Below are 23,144 nucleotides of genomic sequence, written 5' to 3'. Positions count from 1 at the left end.
TGTTAATCAGCCTTCTATGTGATACTTTGTCAAACGCCTTCCGAAAATCCATGTAGACAACATCCATTGCATTCCCGTCATCAATTATCTCTGTTACTTCATCAAAAAATTCAATTAGATTAGTCAAACACGATTTGCCTTTTACAAATCCATGTTGGCTCTCCTTAATTAGCTTAAACCTTTCCAAGTGCCCATTAATTTTTTTCTTGATTATTGTTTCTAAAAGTTTACCCACCACTGATGTTAAACTGTAGTTACTACGATTGTCCTTACACCCTTTCTTGAACAATGGTGTCACATTTGCCACTTACCAATCCTCGGGCACCTCCTCTGCATCTAGGGAAGATTGGAAACGTATGGCAAGCCCTTCCGCTACCTCTTCCCCCAATTCCCTTAGCAACCTGGATTGCAAGCCATCTGTACCAGGCGCCTTGTCCACTCTAAGTTTACCCAGCCTTTCTAGTACATCCTGCCTATCAATTTTCACTCCTTCCATTGCTTCTACCTTTTCTACCTTCTACCAATATTTTGTCAGCATCCACCTCCTTAGTAAACACTAATACAAAGTACTCATTGAGGATTCTAGCCTTGCCCTGTGCCTCTAAGCATATATCACCTTCCTTGTCTCTAATAGGCCCCTCCCCACCTCTTACTACCCGCTTACTGTTTACATGCCGGTAGAAGATTTTTGGGTTCCCTTTTATGTTAACCGCCATTCTACTCTCATATTCTCTCTTTGCCAATCTTATTTTTATCTTCACTTCCTCTCTCAACTTATTGTATTTGGACTGGTTCTCCCTTGAAGAATTCACCTGACATGCATCATACACCGTTTTTTGTTTCATTATCTCCCTTGTCATTCAAGGAGCCCTTGCTTTGGTTCCCTTACCCTTCCCTCTTGTTGGAATGTACCTAGCCTGTACTTGAACATCTCTTCCTTAAAGATCGCCCATTGTTCCGTTACAGTTTTTCCTCTCAGTCCTTGGTTCCATTTTACCCTGGCTAGATCCTTTGGCATCCCATTGAAGCTAGCCCTATTCCAGTTTAGAAGTTCCACTCTAGATTGTTCCTTTGCTCCTCTCCATTGCTAATCTAAATCTTATGATACGATGATCACTTGTACCCAAGTGTTCTCCCACAGACACTTGGTCGACCTGGCCCACCTCATTCCCCAGCACCAGATCCAGCAATGCCTCCTTCTTAGTTGGGCCAAGAACATACTGGTCAAGGAAGTTCTCCTGAACACATTTCAGAAATTCATCCCCCTCCTTTCCTTTTACCCTAGCATTATCCCAATCGATGGTAATTAAAGTCCCCCAATATCACCACTCTATGGGGGAAAAATGCAGTTGTTTGTGCCTCCCGTTAGCGCCTTAAGAGGGCGCTAATGGGGCACAAAGCAACTAGCGCCCGGGCACGGTGATGTTTGCGCCGCTCATGAAATTAACTAGACATTTTGCAGCGGCGCTAAACACTACCACCACAATCTCCTCACCGGCAGATTGTGACATCAGTCGAATGCGCAACGCCCCGTTAGTGCCCCGGACCGGATATTGAGTGGCGCCCCCTGCCTTACCACCTGCCACTATCAACGACAGGCTGAGGGGAACGTTATGCTGTCAGAAAGGGACTAGGGGAGTGCTATTTAAAGGTGACCGCTTCCTGCCTTTTTTTGTCGGTGACATTTTTGCACCACGCATTCTGAGAGAGAGAGAGAGAGAGACTTCTGGAGAGATTCAACGCTGTGTGAAGGAGTTTTGGGTACTGAGCAGCATTTTGCAGGTTTATTTTGATTTGCCCTTCCTTGCTTCACCAGCGCTCTGAGGTAGCGCCTCGCTCCTCGGCCTTTGCGCCTTAAGACAGGTGTGAAGCGCCTGATTTAGCGCTCCAATCACCTCCAGGGGCGATAAAAGCCAAGTTTGCTGTCGGAGGCGATAATTAGCGCCAGGCGCTAAACTTTGCGCATGGCCGATAATGGCGCTCCAAACAGGGCGATACTGAATTTTTCCCCCTATAGCTCTTGCATATCTCTGCGATTTCCCTGCAGATTTGCTCCTCTACCTCCCTCTCACTATTTGGAAGCACATAGAATACCCCCAATAGCGTGATCATACCCTTTTTTCTCCTTAACTTTAACCAAATGGATTCTATCCTTGTCCCCTCAAGAACATCCTCCCTTTCCAACACCACAATGTTTTCCTTAATCAGCACTGCCACCCCATTTCCCTTTTTTCCTTCCCTATCTTTTCTGAACACCTTGTACCCATGAATATTAAGTGCCCAGTCCTCGCCATTTTTAAGCCACGTTTCCGTTATTGCCACAACATCATATTGCCACATTGCTAATCATGCATGTAGCTCACCAACCTTATTCACCACACTTTGTGCGATTATGTACATGCATTCTAAACCCATTTTGAATTTTTCGTAGTCTTAGTCTGCTCCTATCTAATATGGTACTACTTCCGCCTCTAGTACTACTTTCTTCTCTAGTACTATCCAACGCACTCACTCTTTTATGCACCTTATTCCTCTTTTGTACTCCTATATGCTGGTGCCCACTGCCTTGCCAAGCTAGTTTAAACCCTCCCCAACAGCACTAGCAAACCTCCCCGCGAGAATATTGGTCCCGGCTCTGTTGAGGTGTAACCCGTCCAGCTTGTACAGGTCCCACCTTCTCTAGAAACGGTTCCAATGCCTCAGGAATCTAAAGCCCTCACTCCTGCACCATCTCTCCAGCCACGCATTCATCTGTTCTAGCCTCCTATTCCTGTACTCACTAGCACGTCCTCAAGAGGAGGAAAAAGAACACACCACATCACTGCATGTCTCAGATACTACCACTCTACGTTCTTTAGAGGCTAGTTTTGTAGCGGGTGTACTGGCCGCGCTAGACGTGCGCCTATCTAGTTATCCAGCAAGTTAAACACTTATTCAAAATAATTCTTCGTGAAGCCATTTGCTGTTTGAAGCCTTTACTTGAACAAATTTGTGAAAAGATATTGCGCTTGGCCTAACATATGAAATCAGATTACATTGGATTGTGAAACCCTTATGGAATCCTCCATTACTGCCAGGTTCTTCCTGGAATTCTACTTCCTGGGATTCTACTTCCTGGGTTACACAGGAAGAAAGGTACGACGGTCAAATGACCTCTCACAGGAAGAAAGGAACAAAGGTCAAATGACCTCACACAGGAAGAAAGGAACAAAGGTCAAATGACCTCTGCTTCATACAAACACACTGCTAACACAATAACCACTGCCAGAGGGTGCTACTGCATGTAAAAATGTCCATAATGTCCAGAACACTCCCTTTCTGGGGTCGTTAACGACTCCATATAGTCCGAACTCTACTTGTCACTGGAGTCCTCTGGCGACAAAAGAAGAACCACCTTGGAGACGGTCCGTCGGTGTCGATGATAGGATGCAGCTTCATTAGACTGCTGTGAAGGGGGTAGGTTGCGTTCTGCTACGCACAGTTCCAATCTGGGTATGGTGAGGTCTGGCTGGGGCGCCAACTTGCCTCTATCAAAGACGAAGCCAATTTTGCTTTGTTCTTCTTGAGTGGTGACCTTCAGATAAGCCACACTTGCAATGGCCTTAGCGGATGCATCTGCAAAGATGCAAAGCTCTTTGAATTGGGCATTTAAGGGAGAGAAAGACAAATAGCAGCGAGGTATTCGGATCTCCTGTAAGTCTTGGAGTGAGTCTCTCCATCTGTCCCACTCTGCTTCCATCTCTTCAGGGAGAGGTGAATCCCACTCTTCATCGCGTGTGGAGAGTTCCCTGAGGAGCAGCCTGCCTTGTATGGTGACAGGGGCTAAGAAGCCGAGAGGGTCGTATAGGCTGTTGACTGTAGAGAGCACTCCTCTACGTGTGAAGGGTTTCTTGACGTCCAAGACTTGGAACGTGAACGTGTCTGTTGCTATGTTCCACGACACCCCTAGGCTACGCTGTAAGGGGAGGTCATCAGTGAAGAGGTCTAGGTCTTTGACGTCCTTAGCACGATCTTCAGGGAGGAATGCCTCCATCACTGCTGGTCTGTTAGAGGCTATCTTATGCAGCCTGAGGTTGGATAGTGCAAGTAGTTCCTGGGCTCATCCGAGGGTACTGATGGCCTCTGCTTCGGTCGGGAATGACTTCAGTGCGTCGTCGACATAGAACTCTCGTTCGATGAACCCTCTCACATCACTGCCGAAGTCGCCGTCTTCTTCCTTGGCAACCCTCTTTAGTCTGTATATGGCGACAGCAGGGGATGGGCTATTCCCAAAGACATGGACATGCATTCTGTAGTCCACAATGTCCCTATTGGGGTCATTGTCCCGATACCACAGGAAGCGGAGGAAGTCTCTGTGGTCTTCTCTCACCACGAAGCAATGAAACATGTGCTGGATATCGGCAGTGATGGCGACGGGCTCTTTCCTGAATCTCATGAGCACTCCCAAGAGGCTGTTGTTAAGATCGGGCCCTGTGAGGAGTACGTCATTGAGAGAGACTCCCTGATATGGTGCACTGGAGTCAAACACCACGCGGATCTGTTCCAGCTTTTTGGGGTGATAGACTCCGAAGGAAGGGAGGTACCAACACTCTTGGCCTTCCTGGAGTGGAGGAGCTATCTCTGCATGATCGTCGACAAGCATTTTCTTGACAAATTCTAGGAAGTGTGCTTTCATCTTTTCAGATTCCTGGTGACATCCTACCGGGTACACATTAACGAGGCATATCTTGGAGCATGCTCTTGCACTCACTCCTTCTCCACACACCTCGGTGCACCTGGATGTAATCTCCGGACCAGCAGCTCCCTCTCTCTCCCCGCCGTGCTCTGAAGCGGGAGGAGGCGTCTCTGACTTCCAAGGAGCTGGGCCTGGGTGTAGTGCTGAAACGTGCTGATCACTTTCACATTCAGTGCATTTTGCATCTACCTTGCAGTTCTTGGCGAGATGGCTCGTGGACGAGCAGCACCTGAAACATATAGAGTTCTCTTTAAGATATTGTTTCCGATCTTCCAGGTACATCTCCCTGAAGCCTCTGCACTTCTTTAAAGGATGGGGCTTGTTGTGAATAGGGCATTGTTTGCTCATATGCTCAGGTTTCTTCTGATCCTTTGTGTTCTCAGTTGAAGACACTTGCATTTTGTGGACAGATATTGGTGTCTTTCCATGTCTGTCGAACTTGTCTCTTCTGGCAAGTGCTGGGTGGGAGGAGAAGAAGTTGAAGCTGGGGTCGTTCCTGGCTTTGGCTTCTTTACGGATGAATTTAACAAACACAGAAAATGGTGGGAAGGCCATGTTGTGCTTTAGCTTGAACTTTGATCCAAACATTATCCACTTCTCCTGCAGGTTAAATGGAAGCTTCTCAATGATGGGACTTACCCCTCTGGAAGTGTCTAAGTACGATAGACCGGGTAGGTAGCCGTCCTGCTTTGCGGCTTCGAGTTCCGACAGCAGATCTCCAAGGTCGCGGAGCTTCTGGGGTTCCTTACTCGTCAACCTCGGAAAGTTCTCCAACCTGTCAAAGAGAGCCCTTTCAATGGCTTCGGGCGAGCCGTAGCTTTCTTCCAGCCTCGCCCAAGCCTTCTTCAACCCCTCTGGCAGCTGTCCCACATTGGCCGCTTTTATCCTGCAGGCCTGTCCGGCGGACTCTGGGCTGAGCCATTTGATAAGGAGGCCGAGCTCTTCTCCTGCTGACAGGTCTAAGCCTGATATGGCATCGTGGAAGCAGGACTTCCAAGCCCGATAATTCTCCGGCCTGTCATCAAACTTAATTAACCCCGAAGTCACCAGCTGGGTGCGTGCAAGGTATTTGGCGAGGTCGTAGGTGCTGGGACCTGTGCCAGGGTTGCCTTGGCTGGGGGCTCTGTTGGGGGTCTCAAGGAACCGAGAGGGAATTTGCCTCTGACTTTCTCTATTCGGCGTCCTATTCCTCTGCACCGTGTCTTCCGTTCTGCTGGGGGAGACTCTGCGGCTTGAGGCACGCCGCCTGCTTTGACCTTGATTGGCAACTTGTGGCATGTTATACGAAGTGCTTGCGTCTGTAGAGATGTGCGGGCCTTCATCCCTTTCTCCTGTAAACTGTATGTCGGCATGGTCGCTCACATAATCTATGGTGCGCTGTCGTGGACTCTGCCACGAAACGGGAATTAAAGGTTTGTAAGCTGTCTCGGGATCAGCTCCCTCCAAAATTGCCTTGAATACTTGTGTCTCGGCTAATGCAGCATCTATCTCTTTTTGTTGCTGCAGAGCGTCTAATGTGGCTTGGAGGCGGGCCTGTTCAGCCTGGCGTTCAACTTGGTGACGGGCCTGTTCAGCCTGGCGTTCAACTTGGTGACGGGCCTGTTCAGCCTGGCGTTCAACTTGGTGATGGGCCTGTTCAGCCTGGCGTTCAACTTGGTGATGGTCCTGTTCAGCCTGGCGTTCAACTTGGTGACAGGCCTGTTCGGCTTGTGATTCAGCTTGGAGACGGGCCTGTTCGGCTTGGGATCGGGCCTGTTCGGCTTGTGATTCAGCTTGGAGACGGGCCTGTTCGGCTTGGAGTCGGGCCTGTTCAGCTTGTGATTCAGCTTGGAGATGGGCCTGTCTTACTTTTATTTCTATTTCACTGTTCGCATGCGCAGCTTTGGCTTGAGCTGCCACTAGCTTAGCTCGTGCTCTGGCGATAGTCACGCTTATTCTACAACCACCTGATGACCGTGAACCAGCTTGCGATCTGACGTAACCGATGCTTATAGACTGATTGTCACCTTCTACCGTTTCATCTGCCTGTTTATGGTCTTCTCCTCGCTGCAAAGCATTTTCGTTATTATCTTCTGACATGTTGATGTGAGGTAGATGTGCTCTACGAGGTTAAGGTCAAATGACCTCTGCTTCATACAAACACACTGCTAACACTATAACCACCACCAGAGGGTGCTACTGCATGTAAAAATGTCCATAATGTCCAGAACAGCGGGATCTGCACAGGGTAATTCACCAGGCAGCAAGGCCAGAGGGAAAGGGTAGCTCAGGGGCAAGCTCTCCGGAGAGTGAGATTTTGCGCGAGTTCTGCTGCACAGGACTCAGATGAGGACCTCAATGGGGAGGCGTTTAGAAGATCTGTGATGGGCATGCACATGGAGATGATAGGTGCAATGGCAAGGGTGCCCGAGAGCCTCTCGGCAATGGTAAGGATCATGGAGGAGTCCGCCTCCAACATTTCACAAGGCACTATGCATTCCATCATTTCCAGTCTGCAGATGATGGTAGACTCCCAGAGAGACTGTGGTGACCCAGACCTGATGCCACGAGTGATGGGCGATCTGGCAGCTTCCATTGCAGCACAGGCGGAAGCGACGTAACGTCTTAGTGCTGTAATACAGCCTTTGCTTGGTGGCATCCAATCTCAGACTGCTCCCATGCAGTCACAGCTTGATGCCAGACAAGCTTTGACTGCTGCTATTGTGGCTGGGTCTACTGCCATCGACCAGGGCTTTCAGAGTGTCCCAGCAGACCAGCAATCTGTCCTCCAACAGATTGCTACGGATGCTAAGGTGCTGCCCCGGGGGAATGGTAGTGGGTCAGTAGAGCAGGAACCTGCTGTCCTCTCTCAGGATGACAGCATTCCTGCTCCCACCACTGCTACTCTGCCATTGCCCTTGATGCTGCCTATCATCCAGCCAGCCCTGCTGCAGCCACTGGGCCAACACTTCATAGGAGCACTAGAGTAGGCAAAGGCACAGTAACGAGAGACACTAAGGATTTCACAGGGGTGAATAGTTAATATTTTTGTTGTAAATAGGTGTTCACTGATTTTTGATAAATTTATTGATTCACTTACCATTCTTTTGTAGTGTCATTTCAGCTTTGCAGTGCGAAATGGCCTGTGAGAGGGATGGAATGATGGGGATGTGGTGAGCAAAGGGGATGTGGGCTTTACGTCATCCTGGTGTGAGGCTGGAGGTCTGTTTGGAGGAGGTGGCAGAGTTTTGTGACTACCTCCTTGGTGAGGCGGAGCTATCTAATACACTGCTCCTTGCTTCATTGAAGGTAGAAGAAGTGCTTTCAGAATACCCTCAGAGGGTAAAACCTCCTGGTGAGAGCCCTGATGTCCCTCCTCGTCTCTCTGCGCACATGTTCCCGTCTTTCTCGCTGCCTATGCTCCCTCCACCATAGATCCTGGAGGGTGAGGTGGCTTGCCAGTACCGTCCCCATTAATGTTACCAAGTGTAGCAGTTTGATTTTTTTAAGAATAAATGTAGCTACCTTTTAGTTGCCACAACACTCCTGATACAAAAGAAATTTTGAAATTACTGAATGAAACTGTTGGAGTATGTGAAACTGACAAGAAACCACTGAAGCTGCTGTAACCTGACAGCTGCGAATCATTCCTGATGATCCCTCTAAATAACATCCCTGGAGCCAGCTTCCTAGTGCTTCATGCTAGCTCTCCCTGTTGGTGTATACTCCAGGCACTAAGGTAGGTGGAGACAATCAATTTCGTACATCGGACGGTCAGTGAGCGTTGCACACTCACTGACGTCACAATCCACCTGGTGTCTGACTAACTTGATTTAATTCTTTGAGGTAACAGAAAAGGTTGATCAAGGTAATGCAGTCGATTTTGTATATATGGACTTTCAGAAGGCTTTTGACAAAGTGCCACACGGGAGGTTTATTAAGAAGATGGAAGCCCTGGAATTAAGGGGCAAGTGGTGGAATGGATACAAAATTGGCTCAGTGACAGGATGCAAGTAGTGTTGATGGATGGATGTTTTTTCAGACTGGGAGGTGGTTAGCAGCGGTGTTCCCCAAAGGTCAGTTTTGGGTCCATTACTCTTTTCAATTTTTGTAAATGATCTAGACTCAGGTGTCGGGAGCAGCATTATAAATTTTGCAGAAGATACAAAACTTGGCAAAGTAGTAGATAGTGATGAGGATAGTTATAGGCTTCAGGCTGACATAGACAGGATGGTGAAATAGATAGAAGCATGACAGATGGAGTTCAATGCAGAGAAGTGTGAAGTGATGCACTCTAGGAGGGCTAATATGGAAAGACAATATAGTATAATTGGCATGATTTTGAAAAGGGTAGATGAGCAGAGAGACCTTGTTGTCAATATACACAAATCCTTAAAGGTGGCATGACAAGTTGATAAGGTGGTTAAAAAAGTATGTGGGTTATCTGGGTTTTTAAATAGAGCCAAATATAAAAGCAAAGAGACGGTGCTGGAACTTTATAAATCACTGGTTATACCTCAGCTGGAGTATTGTGGACAATTCTGGGCACCACACTTCAGGAAAGATGTAAAGTCCTTAGAAAGGGTACAGAGAAGGTTTACCTGGATGTTACCAGGGATGAGGGACTTCAGTTATGAGGAGATGTTGGAAAAGTTATGACTGTTCTCCTTGGAACAGAGAAGGCTAAGAGGTGACCTAATAGAGGTTTTCAAGATGATGAGAGATTTTGATAGGGTAGATAGAGAAAAACTATTCCCTCTGGTGAGTGGATCAACAACCAGAGGTCATAGATTTTAAATCTTTTGCAAAATATCTGGATAGGAGATGAGGAGAATTTCTTTCACTCGTGGCGTTATCAGAATCTAGAATGCTAGGAGGGGGATGGAACTGGTGGCGAAGTAACAGAGTTTATGATGGTGGCCGAGGAAGTCGTTCTGGTCTTGCCAATTTTTAGCTTGTGATATCTGTGGGTGATGTCACCAACTGGCAGCAGATGAAGAGGTGGAGGGGGTCTAGGGTAGATCTCTCGAGGCCTCCAGAAATAACATTGCAGGGGTGGGAAGAAAAGCCACAACTCAACTAGTGCCTTCCTCATTTCACACATTCAAGAAATGCAGCCTGCCCAGCCAGTGGTTGACCAAGAAGAGGGAGAGGAAAGTGAAGAAGAAGAAGAAGAAGAAGAAACACCATCACTTGATTTGACACTCCCAGCCACCAACTTCTCAAGGTCGACCAGCAAGGCCATTTGCAGTCTCCCTCACTGAAAGTCAGCAGCCTTCCATCAGCCATGCTGCAGCCACTGGGGTAGCACTGTATGACATTTGTAGGATAGGCAATGGCACACACAAGACGGTCACTGGGAGAATGCATAAGGGTGATGAGTTAATTTCTTGATATCATATTGGATGGATAGATGTATAAAGTTGGATTGGAGGGTTTGCTTTGTGGTGGCTTTTATTTCAGCATTGTGGCAAAGAGGACGCTGTGATGGACTGTCACAGAGGGAAGGTAGGGTGGGGGATAAATGTGGAAAGGGGAATTGGGGTTATGGTCACTGGCACCGCAGGCGGATGATTCCATCCTGGATAACTCGGCCAGAAAGGGGCTGCCTGGGTTGCATCCTTCCTTCCGCTTTCTCCTCTTCGGCTTCCTCCTCTTCTGCTTTGTCCTCTTCCCTCTGTGAGCGGATGCTGTAAATCTGGGGTGACAGCATAGAATGCTGGGAATGCTCAGCTGGTCAGGCAGCATCTCGACCTGAGACTTGAACTCTGTTTCTCTACCACGGATGTTGCCTGACCTGCTGAGTGTTTGCAGTATTTTCTATCTTCTCAGAGGCCTTCCTTTACCATCCAAGGACTTACAAGTGTCCAGCAGCACTCCCTACACACTTAAAAAACTTTTAACATCTTTTACATCTCGCATCTAGGACCCCAGCTGTTCACAATATATATTAATGATCTGGACGAGGGAATTGGATGTAATATCTCCAAATTTGCAGACGACACAAAGCTGGGTGGGAGGGTATGCTGCGAGGAGGATGTCATGAAACTCCAGTACGATTTGGACAGGTTAGGTGATTGGGCAGAAACATGGCAAATGCACTATAATGTGGATAAATGTGAGGTTATCCACTTTGGTGGCAAAAACAGGAAGGCAGATTATTATTTGAATGGCAATAGATTGGGAGAAGGGGAAGTGCAAAGAGACCTGGGTGTTCTTGTGCACCAGTCGCTGAAGGTAATCATGCAGGTGCAGCAGGCGGTTAAGAAGGCAAATGGTATGTTGGCCTTCGTAGCAAGAGGGTTTGAGCACAGGAACAAGGATGTCTTGCTACAGTTGTACAGGGCCTTGGTGAGACCGCACTTTGAGTATTGTGTGCAGTATTGGTCGCCTTATCTGAGGAAGGACGTTCTTGCCATGGAAGGTGTTGAGTCTGTGTGTTCCAGATATACTTATTTTAAATAACTGGACACAGACAACAGGAAAAACTTAAACAGGTCTTTACTACTTGAAGGTCAGGGCTGAACTGCTTTACAAATTACTACACAGAGCTTATATACCGGTGTGGTCACCACCGGTACTACAATATACAGTAGCAAGAGAAAGTAGTCCATCTTCTTAAGGTAGTTCTCTTAAGGTGGTACAGGTTACATACACCACAATTCCTCCCTTTTTAGCTTAACAGTGTACACCCCAATTTAAACATAACATGGATAACATATATACAACTTTCATGCAACTGTTCGGTGGCATAGTGGTTAGCACTGTTGCCTCACAGCGCCAGAGACCCGGGTTCAAATCTGGCCTTGGGCGACTGTTTGTGTGGAGTTTGCACATTCTCCCTGTGTCTGTGTGGGTTTGCTCCGGTTTCCTCCCACAGTCCAAAGATGTGCAGGTTAGGTTGATTTGGCTATGATAAATTGACCCTTAGTGTTAGGGGATTAAATACGTGGGGTTACGGGGATAGGGTGGGATATGTGTCGGTGCAGGCTCGATGGGCCGAAATGGCCTCTATTTGCACTGTAGATTCTGTGATTCAGTCTCTGAGGAGGCCTCCTGATCCGAGTTGGATAACGCCTTTCAGGGGTCTCTGATTCTGGTTGCTGGGGTGACTCCTCTAATTGATCTCTTATGGATTGAACATCCTCATGTACGTTCGCGTTTGAGGTAGATGCTACAGGTTCAATAATTTCTTCCACTGGTGTCTCTGCTGTAGCCATGGGTTCGACCCTTGTTCTCGATTCTACAAGTTGGTCAGCATGACGTCGTATTACGTTTTCACCAATCTCTACCGTGTACATCAGGGGTCCTTGTCTGGCACGAATTGTTCCAGATTGCCATTTCTCATTCTTATAGTCCCGGGCTAACACTGGTTGTCCTATTTTGAAACTCCGAGTGGTCTTGTTATTTACATGCTGGAACTGTTTGTTTTCGACTTCCCTACACACATTTGGTTTTAACAAATCCAACCTGGACCGCAACCTCCTGTTATAAAACATCATGGCAGGACTTTGATTTGTCACTGCATGTGTGGCGTTTCGATATGCCATTAGGAAATTGTCCACCTTGTGTTGTAGTGGAATATGGTCTTCGCTCATGGCCTTTATCGCCTTTTTGAACGTTTGTACAAATCTCTCGGCCAACCCATTTGTAGCCGGATGATATGGGGCAGATGTATAGTGTTTCACCCCATTCTTCTTCATGAATTTCTGGAATTCTTCTGACACGAACTGCGGTCCGTTGTCTGAACATATCTGTTCTGGCAATCCATTTCTTGCAAATATGGTTCTTAGAACTGCGATCGTCTTTTCCGAGGTAGTGGTCGCCATCTTAATCACTTCTGGCCATTTAGAATGTGCGTCTACCGCTATCAAAAACATGGAATCCATGAATGGACCTGCAAAGTCAATATGTACACGCTGCCATGGGGTTGAAGGCCATTCCCATGGATGCAGCGGTGCAATTGGAGGTGCATTTTGAACTTTTTGGCACCCTGAGCAGCTTTTAGTCAGATCCTCTATTTGTTTGTCGATACCTGGCCACCACACATAAGCCCTAGCAAGGCTTTTCATCTTGACTCCCCCCAGATGACCTTCATGCAGTTCCTTTAGAACTCTCTCCCTTAATTTAGGAGGAATAATCACCCTTGTTCCATACATCAATGTTCCTTGACAAACGGACAGCTGTTCTCGTCTGGCTGAGAATGCTGGTAACAGTGGTTCGCCATGTGCTGGCCATCCCTTCACTGTCAATTCGTAGACCCGAGACAGTGTCGGGTCGTTCCTGGTCTCTCTCTCAATACTCGCATTGGTGACTGGCAAACATTCGATGATGGTCGAGTGAAATAACTCAACAGGGTCAACTGTCGGTGCCTCTTCCACTGTAGGTAGTGGCAGGCGCGACAGCCCATCAGCATTACCATGTTGCTTTGTACCTTTGAATTCGATCTCATATTGATGTGCCCCTAGGAAAAGGGACCATCTCTGGAGCCTCTGCACTGTCATCACCGAAACACCCTTCTTAGGGTTAAAAATGGAAACCAACGGCTGGTGGTCTGTCAGCAGCGTAAACTTTTGGCCTTGCAGGTAATGATTAAATTTTTTTACTCCCCACACGAGGCTGAGAGCCTCCCTATCTATCTGAGCATAGTTGCGCTCAGCGGAGGTCAATGATCTGGATGTGAACGCGACTGGTCTTTCCAAGCCATTTGGCAACTTATGTGATAGCACTGCCCCAATACCATATGGAGAAGCATCACAAGCTAAACGAATAGGCAGCGTTGGGTTAAAGTGAGCCAACACTTCCTTAGAGGTGATCAATGCCTTGCTTTTGTGAAAAGTCCGCTTACAGTCCTCACTGCACTTCCATGGCACTCCCTTTTGTAAAAGAGCGTTCAGCGGGTGTAGCACCGTGGATAAATTTGGCAGAAACTTATGGTAATAGTTAATCAACCCTAGGAACGACCTCAACTGGGATACATTTTCCGGAGCGGGAGCCTTCACAACAGCTTCGATCTTGTCAGGTGACTTGTGAAGCCCCTCCTGGTCAATGACGTGACCACAGTACGAGATTCGCTTCTGAAAGAACTCACATTTCTGGCGATTAACTCGAAGTCCATACTCTTTCAATCTGGTGAGCACCTGTTCCAAATTAGCAAGGTGTTCCTCATCATCATCTCCTGTAATAAGAATGTCGTCCAGATAGCATTGTGTGCCAGGAATTCCCTGTAATACCTGCTCCATGGCCCTTTGCCAAATCGCTGGAGCCAATGCCACTCCAAAAACCAGTCTATTATACCGATATAAGCCCTTATGCGTGTTGATCGTGAGATACTGGCGTGACACTTCATCAACTTCCATCTGTAAGTACGCCTGCGCCAGGTATATCTTGGTGAAGTGTTTCCCGCCAGACAACGAAACGAAGATATCCTCAATCCGTGGAAGCGGATATTGCACCGTGTGAAGAACCGGATTAACAGTGATCTTGAAATCGCCACAGATGCGAACCTTCCCCGGTTCCCCCGGCTTGTTGCTCAATGAACGCTTCATGACGGGAACAATGGGCGTGGCCCATTCGCTCCAGTCCACCTTTGACAGTACTCCTGAATGTTCTAGCCCTTCCAGCTCAGCTTCCACAGCAGATCGTATCGCATAAGGTACCGGTCTGGCTTTGAAAAATTTCGGGTTTGCATGTTCTTCAACCTTGATGTTTGCCGTAATTCCTTTCAGTGTTCCCAGTCCCTGTTGGAACACTTCCTTAGCATCGTCCAATATTCTGGACAGTCGTTTAGGTTTGACATCGTCCTTTTTACCGGAATCTACAGTTAGTGCTTTTAAGGAATGCCAGTCCATATTTATTCTCCTGATCCATTCCCGTCCCAGTAGTGGTGGACCTCCCTCAGGTAACACATACAAGTCCATTCCTTTGCTTTCTTTACCCTTGTGGACCACCTTTACTTTTATCTTTCCGATGGGGTACACTCTTTGCCCCGTGTATGTTTTTAATACAATCTCCGTATCCCTTAGGGGAATGTGTGAGAATAACCTTTTGTAATCTTGCTTATTCATGACCGTCAATGCCGATCCCGTGTCCAATTCCATCTTCACTTGGACTCCTCCTATCTGGAGTGTAACCCAAATAGTTTGGTGGTCTGCTGTGTTACCCACATTATGTATTCTTAGACAACCCAGTTCCTTACTGCTGGAGTCTGAATCTGTCTTCTGTTCATCCGAACTGTTCTCTGTCACCTTGTGTACTTTTTTGTACTTCTTCTGTGGTGACTTTTTGTTGCTGGTCTTCTTTCCTGACCGGCATACTTTTGCTATGTGACCGAGTCTGCCACATTTTCTGCATTCTTGATCTTTGAACCAGCACTGGTTCTGATCGTGCGTTGTCCTTCCGCAACGATAGCACTTTACTGCACCCAATGCCATTTGATTGGTGCTGAGTTCCGATGGCCTTAGCTGCATTTCCGCGGTGCTTCGTGCTGCCGCCTCGTGCGATGCTGCAATGGTGACAGCTTTATCTAGCGTAAGGTCCTTTTCCTCTAGCAGTCGCTTCTGAGTTCCTTCTTTTAATAGTCCACACACGAACTTATCTCTCAGAGCATCTGCTAGTCCTGTACCAAACTGACAGTACTTTGATAGCTTGCGCAGTTCAATTAAGAATTCAGCTTTGCTTTCCTCTTTCAGCTGCGTTCTTCTGTAAAATTTAAATCGTTCCGCTATCAGCAGCGGCGTGGGGTTTAAATGCTCTTGCAGGATAGTAACAATATTCGCGAAAGTCTTATCCGCCGGTTTATCTGGTGTTACAAGGTGCCTTAATAACCCGTACGTCTTCGCACCCATCGAGTTTAATAGGGTTAGTGCTTTCTTTTCAGCCGGTATCTCATTTGCTGTACAATAAACTTCAATACGCTCCACATAAGTGGCCCAATCTTCGACATCGCTATCAAAAGCAGTGATGTTACTGTTTTTAGGCATCCTTGTAAGTTCCTTTAAGTATTTTATTTATTTATTTTTTCCAAAATGGCGGTTTCCCGCGCTTGGCGGCTTTTCCCGCGCTTGTCTTCTTCCTGCGCCGACTAAAATGGTGGCTTCCCGTGCTTGGCTTCTTCCCCCGCTGGCTACAATGGCGATTACCGCGCTGTTGCCGTTCTCGCCTCCCAGCGGTCCTTAATTTCCCCCGACGCTGCTGCTTTACTCCCCGCTGTCCTCGTGGGTATTAGCGCTTCCTTTCTTGCTGCGCGTCTATTCCGGTTGCAGCCCGGCCCTTTACACCGGCTGCGGTCGAGTTCTCCGCCCTTTTTCCTCCGGTCTCGCCCCCCTTCGGCACTGACAACGCGGCCGACTTTCTGCCCGTGTCGCTAGATCGGCTTACCCACCGCCGTGGAAGAAGGATGATCACTGCCTGTCGCTGATGGTGGACTTCGTGGTCAGCAATTCCAACCCGGGTTCTCGATGCCTCCTGTGCGAATGTGGTGCTCAGCAGGATGATGAGGGCGGATGCCTCTTCTCGACGCCCGTTCTGGGGACGAAGCTGCCTTGGATGCAATTGCCGCTGGGTAAGATCGACTCGTCGCCACTGTTGAGTCTGTGTGTTCCAGATATACGTATTTTAAATAACTGGACACAGACAACAGGAAAAACTTAAACAGGTCTTTACTACTTGAAGGTCAGGGCTGAACTGCTTTACAAATTACTACACAGAGCTTATATTCCGGTGTGGTCACCACCGGTACTACAATATACAGTAGCAAGAGAAAGTAGTCCATCTTCTTAAGGTAGTTCTCTTAAGGTGGTACAGGTTACATACACCACAGAAGGAGTGCAGCGAAGATTCACCAGGCTGATACCTGGGATGGCAGGAATGACGTATGAGGAGAGATTGTATTGATTGGGCTTATACTCACTGGAGTTTAGAAGATTGAGAGGGGATCTCATCGAAACCTATAAAATTCTGTCAGGCCTAGACAGACTAGATGCTGGAAGGATGTTCCCGATGGTCGGGGAGTCCAGAACCAGGGGTCATAGTCTAAGGATAAGGGGTAGGACATTTAGGACTGCAATGAGGAGGAATTTCTTCACCCAGAGAGTGGTGAACCTGTGGAATTCTCTGCCACAGAGGGCGGTGGAGGCCAGTTCATTAAATATATTCAAGAAAGAGTTGGATATATTTCTTAAGGCTAAAGGGATCAAGGGATATGGGGAGAAGGCAGGGACAGGGTACTGAATTTGAATGATTAGCCATGATCTCATTGAATGGCGGAGCAGGCTTGAAGGGCCGAATGGCCTACTCCTGCTCCTATCTTCTATGTTTCTATGTTTCTATTGCAGCAAGCCACTATTTCAATAAAATCAAGAAAAAAAACAGTCCAGAAGCTTAAATCCAAACATACCTGAAAGATGTGTGTGTCCCTGTAAGAGCTGCTGACATTGCCACTGTCAGCCTGCTTGCACACCAGGCTTACCTGGCATGCTTAGGACCCAGCGCTGAATTCACCACTAGGGTCGAAGTTCGGAGTAGTGACGTTAAGTTGGCGTCGCACGCCAATTGACGTCACCACGCCGCCATTTTTTTCTAGGGCGCTGCCAGTTACCGGCATTACAAAGGGAGGGAGGAAAATGACTGCCGCCGTGGGGCCCGCCACCAGCTGGCAAAAGGGCGGCGGCCGCCATTTTTTCACTATTTCATGGTGCTACGGAGTAGCGGTAAGTAGATGAATTTCTAGCCCAGAGAATTAGCATGCAGGTACAGCAAGCAATTAGGAAGGCAAATGGCATGTTGGCCATTATTGCAATGGAGTTGGAGTACAAGAATAAAGAAGTCTTGCTACAATTGTACCGGGCTTTGGTGAGACCACACCTGGAGCATCATGCACAGTTTTGGTCTCCTTAGAGGCAGTGCAACGAAGGTTCACTGGATTGATTCCTGGGATGAGAGGGTTGTCCTAAGAGGAGAGATTGAGTAGATTGGGCCTATACTCCCTGGAGTTTGGAAGAATGAGAGATGATCTCATTGAAACATATGAGATTCTGAGGGGGATTGACAGGGTAGATGCCGATAGATTCCCTGGCTGGAGAGTCTAGAACTAGGGGCATAGTCTCAGGATAAGGGGTTGGCCATTTAAGACTGAGATGAGGAATAATTTCTTCACTCAGAGTTGTTAATCTTTGAAATTCATATCCCATGGGGCTATGGATGCTGAATCTTTGAGTATATTCAAGGCTGAGATTGTTTTGTTTTGCACACTTTGTACAAAAATAATAAATTGCAGGACAACGGAGTATTACAGTTTAAACTCTTTTAATGAAGCATCAGGTCTGTAAGCTTTCTTAATCCATACAGCACCGTGTGTACAAGATGGAGTCAGGACCCCTGGGTCTTCTAAACAGTAGCAGTCCTTACAGATGCCTGCAGGCCAATGACAACTCAGCATGTGATCACATGTGAATATAATAGGTATTCCTTACAGATGCCTGCGGGCCAATGATAATTCAATATGCAAATGATACAGAGATAGATAGATTTTTGGACTCTAGGGGGAATCAAGGGATATGAACATTGGGCAGGAAAGTGAAGTTGAGGTCGAAGATCAACCATGATGTCATTGAATGGCAGACCAGGCTCGAGGGGCCGTATGACCTACTCCTGCTTCTAATTCTTATGTTCTTGTGTTTTTATTGCTGGTGATGCTATGGCTATGACCAAGTCGAGAAGGAGGGAGAATGCACCATGGTCACAGATAACAAGGATTTTATTGGTGACTTTCGTTAGGGGCATTTCAGTGATGTGGCAAGGGAGGAAACATGATGGCAGAGATTCAGAGAGAGTTGCAGAAAAGAGGTGCACAGATTTGGGAAGCAACACATTCAAGGACTTTGCAGAGATAAGGAATATTGGAGTTGGGGTGGTAGTCTGCAGGAACAGAGGAGTTGAAGGTAGGCTTTTTGAGGAGGGATGATAGTATTTTGAAAGGGAAGGGTGCAGTACATGAGGATAGAGAACCATTTATAACATCATCTACCATAGGGCCAGGAAGAGAAATTGGATGGATAGCACTTTAGTGAGAGTGGGGTCAAGGGAGCAGGAGCTCGGTCCCATGAACGAGTTGAGCTCAGAGAAGGCATGAGTTGTGAAACTAGAGACGGGCATAGGTTCAGGTCACCTGGGGAAAGGTTTGACTTGGTGGGCAAGTTGAAGGTGAGGGTGGAAGAGGCAAAGATGCTCAAAGGAAGAGAAAGCCCCAGAAGAGTAGGGGAGAAACCAAGGTGAGACTTGGTGGTAAGTGCCACAGCACTACAGCAGCAGTTTGGGCAGGGAAGGTTGCTGAAAGTTTACCCAGGCAGGAAGTCTTCAGTGAGGGCTAGGTGTTGCTACCCATGAGCCAAGTTTCAGTTAAAGACAAGATTTCAATGTAATCATCCACAATAAGGTTCTGTGTGGCAAGATAAAAATCGAAATTAACTCAGGGAAAATTATACTTCTCAGATTTAACATCAGATTCAAATTCAGAGACCTTGATTATGGTACCTATCTATATGTAATTGTACATACCTGCACTACTAATTCAGCAGTTGTTCTGTAATATAGATCTGTTTGTTTATTTATTTATATCTAAATATAAATATATAGAGTTATACAGTACAGAAAGAGGCCATTCGGCCCATTGTGTCCGTGCCGGCCATCAAGCCCTATCTATTCCAATCCCATTTTCCAGCACTTGGTCCGTAGCCTTGCATGCTATGGCATTTCAAGTGCTCATCTAAATGCTTCTTGAATGTTGTGAGGGTTCCTGCCTCTACCACCCTTTCAGGCAGTGAGTTCCAGATTCCAACCACCCTCTGGGTGAAAACGTTTTTCCTCAAATCTCCTCTAAACATCCTGCCCCTTAACTTGAAACTATGCCCCCTTGTTATTGACCCCTCTACTAAGGGGAAAAGTTCCTTTCTATCTACCCTATCTATGCCCCTCATAATTTTGTACACCTCAATCAGGTCCCCCCTCAGCCTTCTCTGCTCTAAGGAAAACAACCCCAGCCTGTCCAGTCCCTCTTCATAGCTGAAGCACTCCAGCCCAGGTAACATCCTGGTGAATCTCCTCTGCACCCTCTCCAATGCAATCACATCCCTCCTATAGTATGGCAACCAGAACTGCACACAGTATTCCAGCTGTGGCCTAACTAGCATTTTGTACAGCTCCATCATAATCTCCCTGCTGTTATATTCTATGCCTCGGCTAATGAAGGCAAGTATCCCATATGCCTTTTTAACCACCTTATCTACCTGTCCTGCTGCCTTCAGGGATCTATGTACATGCGCACCACGGTCCCTCTGATCCTCTATCCTTCCTAGGATCCAACTATTCATTGTGTATTCCCTTGCCTTGTTAGTCCTCCCAAAATGCATCACCTCACACTTTTCAGGGTTAAATTCCATTTGCCACTGTTCTGCCCATCTAACTATCCCGTCTATATCGTCCTGTAGCCTGAGGCTTCCCTCCTCGCTATTTACCACTCCACCAATTTTCGTGTCACCTGCAAACTTACTGATCATACCTCCTACATTCATATCTAAATCATTAATGTACACTACAAACAGCAAAGGACCCAGCACCGATCCCTGCGGTACACCAGTGGACACAGGCTTCCAGCCACAAAAACAACCTTCGACCATCACCCTCTGCCTCCTGCCACTAAGTCAATTTTGGATCCAATGTGCCAAATTGCCCTGGATCCCATGGGCTCTTACCTTCTTGACCAGTCTCCCATGTGGGACTTTGTCAAAAGCCTTACTGAAGTCCATGTAGACTACATCAACTGCACTACCCTCATCCATACACCTAGTCACCCCCTCGCAAAATTCAATCAAATTGGTCAGACATGATCTCCCCCTGACAAAGCCATGCTGACTATCCTTGATTAATCCCTGCCTCTCCAAGTGGAGACTAATTCTGTCCCTCAGAATTTTTTCCAATAATTTCCCTACCACTGATGTTAGGCTCACTGGCCTGTAATTCCCTGGTTTATCCCTACTACCCTTCTTGAACAATGGTACTACGTTAGCTGTTCTTCAGTCCTCTGGCACCTCCCCTGTGGCCAGAGAGGTTCTGAAAATTTGTGTCAGAGCCCCTGCAATCTCCTCCCTTGCCTCACACAGTAGCCTGGGATACATCCCGTCAGGGCCTGGGGATTTATCTACTTTTAAGCCCGCTAAAAACGCTAGTACCTCCTCCCTCTCAATACTAATTTGTTCAAGTATATCACAATCCCCCTGCCTGATTTCTATGCCTACATCACCCTTCTCCATAGTGAACACAGATGCAAAATATGCATTTAAAACCTCACCTACATCTTCCGGCTCTACACACAGATTGCCACTTTGGCCCTAATGGGCCCTACTCTTTCCCTGGTTATCCTCTTGCCCTTAATATATTTATAAAACACCTTGGGATTTTCCTTTATTTTGCCTGCCAGTGTTTTTTCATGCCCCCTCTTCGCTCTCCTAATTTCTTTTTTAAGTACCCCCCTGCACTTTCTATACTCCTCTAGGGCTTCCACTGTTTTTAGTCCTTTGTATCTGCCAAAAGCCTCCCTTTTTTTCCTAATCCATTCTTGTATATCCCTTGACATCCAGGGTTCCCTGGACTTGTTGGTCCCACCCTTGACCTTTACGGGAACATGTTGGCGTTCTACTCTCTCTATTTCCTTTCTGAAAGACTCCCATTGCTCCTATAAAATTCTGTCAGGCCTGGACAGACTAGATGCAGGAAGGATGTTTCTGATGGCCGGGGAGTCCAGAACCAGGGGTCATAGTCTAAGGATAAGGGGTAAGCCATTTAGGACTGAAATGAGGAGGAATTTCTTCACCCAGAGAGTGGTGAACCTGTGGAATTCTCTGCCACAGAGGGCGGTGGAGGCCAGTTCATTAAGTATATTCAAGAAAGAGTTGGATATATTTCTTAAGGCTAAAGGGATCAAGGGATATGTGGAGAAGGCAGGGACAGGGTACTGAATTTGGATGATCAGCCATGATCTCATTGAATGGCGGAGCAGCCTCAAAGGGCCGAATGGCCTACTCCTGCTCCTATCTTCTATGTATCTATGAAACATGGTTTCTTTGTCAAATTCATTTTATCTTTTTCAGATCATTATAAGGGTCAAGCTTGCCAGTGTCGGATTTTTGGATAACGTGTTGTTGGCTCAAAAATTCTTTGTACTTTACAAGCTCTGTGAAGAGCAACTTACTAAGCAGGTATGTAATAGACCTAGTTTAAAATTTGAAACATATGGGTGCCCTGAAATAATTAAAATGTCAATGTTACATCCAGTAAACCCTAGTTTTCATATTCAAAATCCTAACCATTTTTCAGCCAAATTTGTTTCACCTCTCCTTTTAATTCAGAATTTGACTTGGTTTATGCTGAAAATGATAGAATATGAAGAGAAAAATAGATGTCAGTGTTTTTTTATTCATTCATGAAATGTGGGCGTCGCTGGCAAGGCCAGAATTTATTGCCCATCCCTGGTGCTGACAGGTTGCAGTTCTTCTGAAGAGCTTTGGAATGAATGAATGTCAAATCATCTCTTTTGTGCGCACACCTTTTGGGACATAAACAGCAGAAACATTCAACTCGGTATGTTAGTGACCTTTACAGACACATTTGGGGCTAAAAATTCAGTTTCGTAGCGCATGTTGTTTGGGTGCCGTTTTGGGTCGAAAATGGCATCCGAGCAGTGCATGTACACTTTTGGTACAGGCCACACCGGATGCAATTTTAGTGAGGCCATTCGCGTTGGCGTTGGGAGCATGCGCCGGGAGTATGCAGATTCTGATGTCAATCAGCGTGTAGTACTGATTTGACGCCAGCGCTGCCATTTTCGACCTCAACGCTGCAGCTAACGTCCTCTCTTAACCAATTTCCCCTGCAATTATTTAAGGGGCTGTGTGGCCCATTCAAACTTCTGCGCATGCACGGTTTTAAACGGGCAAGCAGCCTACAAGGGAGCTTCAGACAGCTGCTCAGCTAAACAGAAACATTGCTCTTAACCTCTCACAGCTGAACATGCGTTCAGCAACAGGAAGAACCCCAGGCCAGCACTATTTAAAGAGATATGATAGCAAAATACTGCGGATGCTGGAAATCCGAAATAACAACAGAAAACGCTGGAAAAACTCAGCAGGCCAGGGCAGCATCCATGGAGAGAGAAACAGAGTTAACGTTTCAGGTCGATGACCTTTCGTCAGAACTGGAAAAAAGCAGGAAAAGGAATAGATTTTAAAGCAAGTTAGGGGTGTGGAAAAGGGGGAGGGGATGAAAGAACAAAAGGGAAGGTCAGTGATAGGATAGAAAGCAGGAGAGATAAAGAGACATTGAGAGACATTAAGAGATATTCAAGGCAAGAGGAGGTGGTACTGGAACAGGTTAAGGA

General features: G+C 46.9%; 1 protein-coding gene across 1 annotated transcript in view; it reads left to right on the top strand.

Annotated features, from left to right (window-relative positions):
• The window catches only part of LOC147113152 (dynein axonemal heavy chain 8-like), a 1,456,516-nt gene that overhangs the window by 474,991 nt on the left and 958,381 nt on the right, over positions 1-23,144 (top strand). The window contains exon 19 of the mRNA XM_085998053.1: positions 21,859-21,966. Within this exon, the coding sequence (XP_085854179.1) occupies positions 21,859-21,966 (108 nt within the window). The remainder of the gene's footprint in view (positions 1-21,858; positions 21,967-23,144) is intronic.

Source organism: Somniosus microcephalus, chromosome 9, assembly GCF_052327205.1.
Source record: "Somniosus microcephalus isolate GS21.2 chromosome 9, FLI_Smic_1.0, whole genome shotgun sequence".
In the NCBI taxonomy this organism is placed as follows: Eukaryota; Metazoa; Chordata; class Chondrichthyes; order Squaliformes; family Somniosidae; genus Somniosus; species Somniosus microcephalus.
Note: the sequence above shows the minus strand (reverse complement) of the source record. Positions and strands in the feature narration are given on the sequence as shown.